Genomic DNA, 11,662 nt, shown 5'->3' on the forward strand with positions numbered 1-11,662 from the left:
CCTACAATTTCCATATCTTGCAGATTTTGAGCACATATTTTGACAGAATTCGCTGTAATTTGGTACTTTGGCTTCTTATTAGGTACCCAACCTTTCCACTAAATATTATCAAAATAGGTCTACTTTTTCGGGTAGGTACCATACAAAGGTACCCCAAAAATGTCGATATTTCGAAGAGATTCGGTTCGTTTTTGAGCCGAATCCGCTATAATTTGATACATTTGGTTCTCATTGGGTACCAAACTTCTCCACTAAAAATTATAAAAATTGATCAACTTTTTGGGTTAGACCCCATATAGCTATACCCTCAAAATATGCGGATATTAAGGATTTTGGACAGTGTTTTCAATAGAATTGGCTTTATTTTGGTATGTTGGGTTCCTATTAGCTACCAAATCTTCCCGCCAAATATCAATATTAGCCCCTAAAATTTTGGTGGTTTGGGGATTTTTTCTAATCCTGAAATTATACTCCATTAATTTTGTATTCATTGATTAAATAATTTTCCTCTTCACTTTTTATTTCCAGAAATTATGGTAGCAAGCAGCTACCCACTGAACCCCCATACACCGCATATGTGGGCAATTTACCCCAACGTCTGGTACAAGGCGATGTTGTACGAATTTTCCAATGTCAAGGTTTCAATGTGAAAAATGTTCGTTTGGTCAATGATCGCGTTACAGATGTCTTCAAGGGTTTTTGCTATGTGGAATTTGAAACATTGGAAACACTGGAAGAAGTTTTACGTCTCGATGGGCTAATCAATGTCGATGATAATGGAGCGCCGTTGCGTATTGATATTGCCGAGCGTAGGAAAAATGATCGGTAAGTTAGCTTGGCATTTGAATTGCGAATATTTTTTTAATTATTTGTTGTTTTTTTTTTTAATATAGTGCCGGTGGCTTCCAAAAACGTGGTCCACCACGACAAGAAGGTGGTGGTGGCGGCGGTGGTCGCCATCAAAACTTTTCCCGCGGCGGCGGTGGTGGTGGAGGTAATAGAGGTGGTGATCGCGGCCACGATCGTGGCGGTGATCGCGACAATAGAGGTTCGTACAATGATAATCACGGTGGTCACAATGATAGAAATCGTGGAGGCGGCGGTGGTATGAATAGAGGATATTCCGGTAAATCTATATGCCATGCAATAATTTCAGTACTCAGAAAAAACGAACTCAAATTTGCACTTTAATTTAACTTTTTTTATTTACTTTTTGTTTTACTTTAAATTTTTTAATTCTTCCAGTAGTTTATTTAAAAATCCCTCTCTCCGCTAAACTTTTAATTTCAAAAAAATATTTTTTGGATACACAACACACATACATACACACATTAATTAATTGCCTTAACTATCGTTTTGCCTACAAACATTTTTGGAATGCATGACCAGCAAAAAAAAAAAAATCAACTTGAAATCAAATCAAAATTACACCCGCCTGTAGTAATCCTCCATCTATGTATTTCCCCCACACAAAATTGTCTTTGTAACAAAACTCTCTATTTTCAAAACAATCGATATAAAAACAAAATTAAAAATTAAGCTGCACTAGAAAATTTCATAAATTAAAAAGAAATCCAAATCACAAATAATTTAAATACAAATGAATAATTGTTTAATGAAAATTTAAATTGAATTTTCAAATTCGAAGAAAATCTCTTTCGAATCTTTAAACAATATGTTCAAATTTTAATTCGTAGTGCAGCTTAGTTTCTACATATTTATTATCCCATTGAATTCAAATTAATATTTTTATATATTTTTTTTTACTTAAAAAAACTATTGCATTATATAGACCGTCCTGCAGCCCGTGGCCGTTATGGTAATTTCAATAACGACGACCGCTACAATGATCGCAATCAGGATCGTAATCATCGTGAGGGCAGTTTTGGTGGCCAGAGTCGAGATGGTGGCAACGATCGTTATAATAATTTCAGTAGGAATCGTGGCGGCGATCGGGAACAACGTGGTGGTCATTTCAATCAAAATGATCGCCCACCATCTGCTGTTGCACCCCTTGGTAGTATAGGTGAGTACAAAACAAAAAGAAGAGGAAATAATGTAAAAAACTTGTTAACAGAATTAGAGAAGAGGTATTAGATATAACAATATGTTCAGCAAACTTAATAGATGAGTTCCAGGAATGGAGAGTCTCAGAAGAGTACTCCTTTTCTGACCACAAATATATTATGTTCAAAATCCTACGGCCACAACCGAAACCCATACACTTCCAAAACAAGTCCAAAACTAACTAGATAAAGTTTGGGAGACTAGTCAAGGAGGGTTTAGGGCATCCAAATTATGAATGCCTAGACACGAATGACATAGACAGGAACGTCAACAAATTAACGGAATGAATGCTCACTTTCCATCGAACACATCGACAATGGACGATGTCATGGCAGATAGGGAAGAAAGATCAGAGGAACCTATTATTGACAAGTCAATGGTGTTAGACGCCTTAAAAAGCTTCTCACCAATGAAAGCGGCATGACCGGATAACGTGTTCCCCGCCTTATTACAAAAATAGGGCTACTTAAAAAGAGCAATGCGTACAACACCAACTAGGGCCTTGGAGACAATGTTATATATACATCCAATAGACATCCAAATAAAATATGAAGCGGCGGTTGCAGCTTTAAGACTTAAAGCAATGGGCGAGTGGGGATAGACCCCGGACACAACACACCGCATAGAAACATATTCAGGCAAATACTGAGTTAACATTCAATACCTTTGATTCAGACCTGAAACGATAGTGACACGGTGCGAAACTATAATACCAGATAGAGAACAATGGAATAGCGGAACACTGCTCTACGGTACATCTTCTTGGCAGCCATCTCCTTGGCATCGACTTGCCCAACAGTTACTCGTTTCCACGACAGAGGGGTCTACGATCCGAAACGACCCGAGTCTTACTCGGCCAACGTCTGTCACCTCAGCCCGTTGTGTAAAAGCAATATGGCTGCTACAACAACAACAACAGTTACTGGTACTGATGAATCGTCCATCTTATCGACGGGGGTCTTAACTGTCTGAGTAATCTCGCGACATCACTACATGCCGTGGAGGAGATTGAGTGCAGATCTTCAACCTCGCCAGGGTTTACTTCCCTAGTCAGCAACTGGGAGGACTCTCCTTGCTTCGCTGCCGTAGTGTTAATCACTGTAGTTTCCATGATGTCTTCCTCGTCTGACAATGGCGAATCATCCCAGAGCTGATTCGAGATGCTCTCCTGACTAAGGCGGAAGGAGCCGGTTTCTTCTATTAGGTTGAGGAGAAGATCCGACTGATTCTTCAGGCTTTCGTTCACGTCATCGAGAGGGAGGCATGAGGCAAAAGAGAGGGGTAGCATGAGTCGTCAACACATTGAGATCTGGCCTTGCAAAGTTCGATACTGAGGGTGCCAAGGCTGCCACACCAGCGTCAGTCCAAAAATCGCATACTAATTTGTTTTTGTTTTGGGCTTGGTTTTTTAACATTCGGCTCCATAGAATGTGCTGTATGTGAGGGATTGAGGTCGACCATGACATAGCCTCTTACCATGGCAAGGACTTGGCAGCTAAGCCTGAATAAGCTTGTTGAGGCGGCTAGGTATCAACAAGGTTCCGTTCTAATACAGTCGGGATCCTGACTGGAAACCGTAGAACGCTGATGGGCACGAGGTCGCTTTGGTTTCTTTAAAAAAATATTATTTTAAAAAATCCACGCTTTGGGTCCTTAAATAAAATATTATTTTAAAAAATTCACGCCTTGGGTTATTTAGAAAAAATATTCTTTTAAAAAATCCAGGCCTGAGATATTTAGAAAAAATATTATTTTAAAAAATCCACGCTTTGGGTTCTTTGAAAAAATATTATTTTAAAAAATCCACGCGTTGGGTTCTTTGAAAAAAAAAATATATTCTTTTAAAAAATCTACCCCGAGCCTTTGTTTATTTGGAAAAAATCCTTATAAAAAAATCCACACCTTGAGGGCTACTTAAAAAGAATTCTTTTAAAAAATCCACGCCTTAAAAAATTCTTTTAAAAAATCCACGCCTTAAAAAATTCTTTTAAAAAATCCACGCCTTAAAAAATTCTTTTAAAAAATCCACGCCTTAAAAAATTCTTTTAAAAAATCCACGCCTTAAAAAATTCTTTTAAAAAATCCACGCCTTAAAAAATTCTTTTAAAAAATCCACGCCTTAAAAAATTCTTTTAAAAAATCCACGCCTTAAAAAATTCTTTTAAAAAATCCACGCCTTAAAAAATTCTTTTAAAAAATCCACGCCTTAAAAAATTCTTTTAAAAAATCCACGCCTTAAAAAAATTGTTTAAAAAAAAAATCCACACCTTGAGGGCTACTTAAAAAGAATTCTTTTAAAAAATCCACACCTTGAGGGCTACTTAAAAAGAACTCTTTTAAAAAATCCACTACTTAAAAAAATTCTTTTAAAAAAAATTCACACCTTGAGGGCTATTAAAAAAGAATTCTTTTAAAAAATCCACGTCTTAAAAAAATTCTTTAAAAAAAATCCAAACCTTGAGGGCTACTTAAAAAGAATTCTTTTAAAAAATCCAAGCCTTAAAAAATTCTTTTAAAAAAATCCACACCTTGAGGGCTACTTAAAAAGAATTCTTTTAAAAAATCCACGCCTTAAAAAAATCTTTAAAAAAAAATCCACACCTTGAGAGCTACTTAAAAAGAATTCTTTTAAAAAATCCACGCCTTAAAAAATTATTTTAAAAAATCCACGCCTTAAAAAATTATTTTAAAAAATCCACGCCTTAAAAAATTATTTTAAAAAATCCACGCCTTAAAAAAATTCTTTTACAAAAATCCACACCTTGAGGGCTACTTAAAAAGAATTCTTTTAAAAAATCCACGCCTTAAAAAAATTATTTAAAAAAAATCCACACCTTGAGGGCTACTTAAAAAGAATTCTTTTAAAAAATCCACACCTTGAGGGCTACTTAAAAAGAATTCTTTTAAAAAAATCCACACCTTGAGGGCTACTTAAAAAGAATTCTTTTAAAAAATCCACGCCTTAAAAAAAATCTATTAAAAAATCCACGCCTTAAAAAAAATCTTTTAAAAAATCCACGCCTTAAAAAAAATCTATTAAAAAATCCACGCCTTAAAAAAAATCTTTTAAAAAATCCACGTCTTAAAAAAGTTCTTTTAAAAAATCCACGACTTAAAAACAATTTTTTTAACAATCCACGCCTTGATGGCTACTTAAAAAAAAAAAATTTTAACAATCCACGCCTTGATGGCTACTTAAAAACAATTTTTTTAACAATCCACGCCTTGATGGCTACTTGAAAACAATTTTTCAAATCCATGCCTTGAGGGCTACTTGAAAACAATTTCTTTTAAGAAATCCACGCCTTAAAAAAATTTTTTTTAAGAAATCCACGCCTTAAAAAAATTTCTTTTAAGAAATCCACGCCTTAAAAAATTTTTTTTTAAGAAATCCACGCCTTAAAAAAATTTCTTTTAAGAAATCCACGCTTTAAAAAAATTTCTTTTAAGAAAACCACACCTTAAAAAAAATTCTTTTAAGAAATCCACGCCTTAAAAAAATTTTCTTTTAAGAAATCCACGCCTTAAAAAAAAAATTTTTAAGAAATCCACGCCTTAAAAAAATTTTTTTTAAGAAATCCACGCCTTAAAAAAAATTCTTTTAAGAAATCCACTCCTTAAAAAAATTTCTTTTAAGAAATCCACGCCTTAAAATAAATTTCTTTTGAGAAATCCACGCCTTAAAAAATTTTCTTGAAATTTTTTTTTTTAAGAAATACACGCCTTAAAAAAATTTCTTTTAAAAAATCCACGTCTAAAAAAATTTCTTTTAAGAAATCCACGCTTTGAAAAAATTTTCTTTTAAGAAATCCACGCCTTAAAAAAATTATTTTAAAATTCCACGCCTTCAGGGCTACTTAAAAAAATTATTTTAAACATTTAAGAAACAAATATATATTTTCAAAAAAAAAAAATATATATGGGCAATATTGCCAATTTTTTAATATTCCATTTTCAAAAAATCAGCTTTTTTGTTTTTGTGGCACATCAATGATTTTTGGTACACATATAGAGAAAAATGTTCTGACTCCGAAACCATTCGCGATCAAATTTTTGGTTGATGCGCGCAAAAGTTATCGAGGTTTCAATTTTGGACATAAGAAAAAAATCTTAAAATTACGCCCTTTATTATATTGACCAAAAACGTTGATATATATCTTCCTCCGTAAAATAAGAATATGAATACATTATAATAATCGCGAAAAATTTGCACATCTTCGCGAAATATGAGAAAAATAAAAAATATATAGCAGATTACATCAATATTTCCATTATATTAATGACATACACACACCTAAAAATTAATTTAAAAATGTCTACATAATCTAAACACGATGGTGAATCAAATGATATCAAAATCACACAAGTCCGTGTAGCGGTTTCTAAATCAAAGCGACAACAAAACAAGATATTGAGGAAAAAAATTGTTTTTGGTTCGAAAAAATAATGTCATCATATTTATTTTTTTAATTGTATACAACAAATTTCAGAAAAAAATGTTGGGGTTATTCTGCTATTTTACCCGAATTTCGCCGAAAAATTGACATATATAATAATAATCACTTTTTGTGTATTATAATATATATAATAAAAATCACTTTTTGTGCGGATTATATCAAGACCCTTCCGATAAATCTTAGGGTTCTATAAATAGGAATAAATCATAAAATAAAATAATATTATGAAATGTACATTTTAAATTGCGTGTAAATCGCGTAATTCTCAAAATCATTTGATGCGCATGCGGTTTCCAGGAAGTACTGAAGTTTATCTTCCAATCCATATATATTTTGCGAAATTTCATTTGACGGCTAAGATGTGCCACACGTTACATTGAAGTACCCAAAAAATCGTAAAACGCGAATAATTTCCGAAAACTCCATATGCCATTAACGCGCATCCGATTTCGGTGTGCACCCTAAAAAAATGCATCGATCTATACCATTTCAATGTGGTCCATTAAGAACCATGGATGTGCCAACACAATCTATTTTTGAGATAAATTGCGTACATCTCTCTTTCGGCTGAAGTTTTTAAAGTTCTCTTCTCGAAAATGATAAAAAACCGTATGAGGTCATTTATTGAAGCGGAAATGATACACAGAAAACGCAAATAAATCCGCGATATTTTCAAAAACATTTTTTGCCAAATTTCGTGTTTTTGGAAGGCCAGTTCCCGCCGTTCTAGTAGATGGATTTTCACGAAGAAGATTTTATATCATCCGAAACGTAAAAAACCTTATTGATCGCGGGTACCCATATCATTCCGTTGACAGATCTACAGATTTGGCCCGAAAAATATGTTTTTTAGAAATTTGATCGCACAAAATTCGCACCTTCGGATGAGTATTACTCTGAAGCTGTGCATACTACATACACAAAATACATATCAAATTACGCAGATTCGCGACTACAATAATCTTATAATCGATTTTTAGAAATTCCTGTTTGCGTAGTAAAACTAGAAGAAAAATTAAAAAAACACTCAAAATCGAGCTTCAAAATGTCAGCATCATTTAAAGGTAGATGCAGTTAAAATTTTGAAAAATGATACATAAGGGGCGTAGTCCCCATTTTGTTGGCTTCTAGTTTTACTTTGACACTAAGACCGTGAAATGAGTGGCTTAGTCACAAATCGATAGAGAACATAAAAAAACTGGTTCGCCTCAACCTGTTTTTACACATTTTTTTACATTAAAGTAGACACAGCTTCCACCAAAATAAAGTTTGGAGGTCAATATCATGAACAGTTTGCAACGACAGATCAATTAACCTAAAACTATTCACTTTTTTTCATATGCTTAAGTAATTCCCGAGTTATAAAGGGGTGAACCTCCGCTTCAGCTATGTTAAAAAATTGGCAATATTGCCCATATATATATATATATATATATTTTATTTAAAAAATTTAGAAAATTTGTTTTTTTTTTAAATTAGAAAAACATTATTTAAAAAAATTTAAAAAAACATTTTTTTAACAAATTTAGAAAAAAATGTTATTATAACAAATTTAAAAAATATATTATTTTAAAAAATTTAGAAAATAATTTTTTTTTTAATTTTAGAAAAAAATGAGGGCTACCTAAAAAAAATTATTTAAAATATCCTCAGATTGGGGTATTAAAAAAATATTCTTTTAAAATATCCACGCCTTGAGGGCTACTTAAAAAATATCCTTTTAAAAAATTCACGCCTTAAGTTATTTAGAAAAAATATTCTTTTAAAAAATCCACTCCTTGGGGCGTTTGAAAAAATATTTTTTTTTAAAAATCCATTTTCCAAGGTGTTTGAAAAATTATTTTCTTATTTATTTTTTTATTATTATAAAATATTATGCCTAACTTATTTTCCTTTTTTCTTTACAGATGACAGTGAGAGACCCCGACTTCAATTGAAACCCCGTACCGTAAATGCACCCATCAATGGGCTTGCGGAGACAAAGCAGTCAGCTGCTATATTTGGTAATGCCAAACCACGCGAAGAAAAACTCCAAGAAGAAGCCAGAGAGCAGAATGAAGACAATTAAATGCTGCTGAGAGGAAAAAAAAAAAAAACAAAGCAAACCAACAAAACTAAGAAAGAATAAAATAACAAAAGCAGAGCGCAGAAGAAGCTGAACAACAAGAATTAACTAAAATAAAAATATACATAAACAAAGTAAAAAAATACACAATTTTAACTATTTTTCGATGAGAAAATAAATGAAAACAAAATACAACCAACAAACAAACAATCTAAAGCAAAAAACGAGAGAGAGAGAATTATATGCAAACACAAGAAAACAAAGCGAGAGATCTTAAAAACTATAACTACATATATATATTGGTATATATGTTTAAAGGAAAACAATTTACTGAAGAGAATATTTAATAACAAAATTAAAACCCGGAAAAGGATAATATACAACAAAAAAATTCAAAAGCCAACAACAACTACAATTTTATGCGTAATACCAAAAACAACAACATAATCCACAATCTACAAAAGCAAAGAGAACAGAATTCAATATTCTTAACAATATTAACTTTTTGTTTATAATTTTTTTGAAGAAGAATTAAGCCAAGCCCCGGCCAGCAAAAAAGAGAGAGAGCAAGCAAGCAATAACGTGAAATTTAATTTTATTTGATTTTTTTTATATAAAAAACAATTAACTTTGTCTATATATTTCGTTTCCGAATTTGCTAAAAAAAAGTGTAACCATCTCTAAAAAAAAATTGAATAAAATTTTTTAATTGGACAGAGATCACAACAATTTTTATATTTCAATACAATTTTTTAATTTTATAAAAGATTTTTCCTGTTTTTTAATTTTTTTCTTTATAAAAAAATATTGTTTTTTATTTTTTTTGAAAATAAAAATAAATAAAAAATATATATTAAGTATAAAAAATATATATATACACAAAAAAATAATATTTATATATTATATACAAATATATAAATATTGAAAAAAAAACAAAACAAAAATTCTTTTACAACGCCCTCAAAACAATAGCAAAGAAAACGTTGTTGGCATTCTCGTGTTTTTTAATAACATTTTTCTTTTGGAAAAGCAATATACAACAACAACTAATATAAGCCTCTGCTCCTCCTTCTTCTCCTATTATAAAAAAAACAACACAACAACAACAACAATTTTCACCCAGCAGAAATCGTAACAAAAAAACCTACTTTTTAAATAAAAAATTAAAATATATATTAAATATAACTTTAATACCATATACTTATATACTTTGCATTATATACATTACTATATAAACAAAAAAAAAAAACTAATTTAAATATATAACAACAACATAAAAAGGTAAATATTGTAATTAAAATTAATAAAGAAAACGGAAAAATAAAAAAAAAAACAAACCCCAACAATCCTTTCATATTTATAACAACAACACCCCCTCATTTCCACAAAAAGAGCATAGCAAACAAAAAAATATTTAAAGCTTTTCCTTTCAAAAAAAAAAAAAAAAAAAATTAACCCCCCAAAAAAATTTTAATTTTTAAAAAATAAAAATCCAATTCTTAGCTGAATTTTCAACACCTAAAACTCCAAAAAATAAAAAATTCTCGTTTTGTTTTTCTCTCTGCCAAAGGCTTGCGTTTAATTTTTTTCTTAAAAAAAAAATTGTTTTCTTAAAAAAAATTCTCGTATTTTTATTATTTTTTTTTCTTTTGAAAAATCTTCCATTTGAAAAATAACGTTTTTCTTTTTTTTAAATTTTTGTTTTAAGCAAACTAAGAATATATATTTTAAACTACAACCTCGTTTCTTATAATTATTTTTTTTAATTAATAATTATTATTTTTTAAAACTAAAAAATTGTTTTTCTAAGAAGTCTTAAAAAAGAAAAAAAAAAACAAAAGAATTCGCATCCTAATAAACATTTAAAAATAAAATATTTTTTTCTGAAAATAAAAGTAAAATTTGTTTAAAACACATACTTTTTGTTATAACTTTTGTTATATAAAAACGCTTTACTTTATTTTTTAATTTTTAACAATTTTTTTTGTTTATATTAAATATATATATTTTTTATTTTAAAATACATATACACTTTTGTAATTTTGTTTATGCATACAAGAAAAAAATTAATTTTGTTTCCCTCTTTCACATAACCTCAAATTTGATATTTTAAAAAAAAGATTAAATAAAAAACCTTCAGTAAATAAATTTTTGTCAAAAAACCCCCCAAACTCATCCATCAATTAAGTAAAATAAAATAAAAAAATCCCAAGTAAAAAACTAAACAAAAAATACTATATATTGCATATATAATTACATTTTTTGTATAAGACAAAAACAAAAAAAGAAATAAATTAAAAAAAATCCCCCAACAAAACAAACAAACAAATATTTAGAAGTATATTTAAATATACTTTAAAGTAAATATAAAGTAATAATAATTAATAATAATAAACAACTGAGTAAAAAACAACAACAAATGCATACAATTAATTTTATGTTTAATAAATTAATAAATAAAATAATAAAAAAAAATTCAAAAAAAAAAATACAAAAAAAAAATAAATGGGTTTGTAATTGTCCAGGGGATGGCAAGGGTTTTTTAAAATAATATTTTTCTAAATAAACCTTGGTGGGGATTTTTTAAAAGATTTTTTTCCCAAATAACCCAAGGCATGACTTTTTAAAAGAACATTTTTTAAGTAGCCCTCAAGGCGTGGATTTTTAAAAGAATATTTTTTTAGGTAGCCTTAAAGCGTGGATTTTTAAAAGAATATTTTTTTAGGTAGCCTTAAGGCGTGGATTTTTAAAAGAATATTTTTTTTTTGGGTAGCCTTAAGGCGTGGATTTTTAAAAGAATATTTTTTAAATAGACAAAGGCTTGAATTTTTTAAAAGAATACTTTTTTTAATAAATCAAGGAGTGGATTTTTAAAAGAATACTTTTTTAAATAAATCAAGGAGTGGATTTTTAAAAGAATATTTTTTTTGAGAAATAAACCACATATTTGGTATTTTGTAATAAAATTTTATAACGATGCCGAATTGAAATTACGCTGATTTGATCGTCATTAGTTTCGTTAACGACTGAAGTGTTTGAAAGAAATTGAAAAATAAAAAAGACTGAAGAAAGA

At 29.7% G+C, this 11,662-nt stretch overlaps 1 protein-coding gene across 1 annotated transcript; it reads left to right on the forward strand.

Moving 5' to 3' along the window:
* Positions 1–526: 526 nt before the first annotated feature.
* Positions 527–8,593, forward strand: LOC133322474 (eukaryotic translation initiation factor 4H-like; the record flags this gene model as incomplete). The annotated part of the gene is made up of 4 exons (XM_061531468.1): positions 527–825; positions 894–1,126; positions 1,793–2,026; positions 8,432–8,593. Coding segments are annotated over 4 exons (927 nt in total), but the record flags the coding sequence as incomplete, so codon positions are not given.
* Between the last annotated feature and the right edge of the window lie 3,069 nt (positions 8,594–11,662).

The sequence above is a fragment of the Musca vetustissima genome, unplaced genomic scaffold, assembly GCF_032173495.1.
Source record: "Musca vetustissima isolate MV318-11 ecotype Yass unplaced genomic scaffold, APGP_CSIRO_Mvet_v1 utg38146, whole genome shotgun sequence".
NCBI lineage: Eukaryota > Metazoa > Arthropoda > Insecta > Diptera > Muscidae > Musca > Musca vetustissima.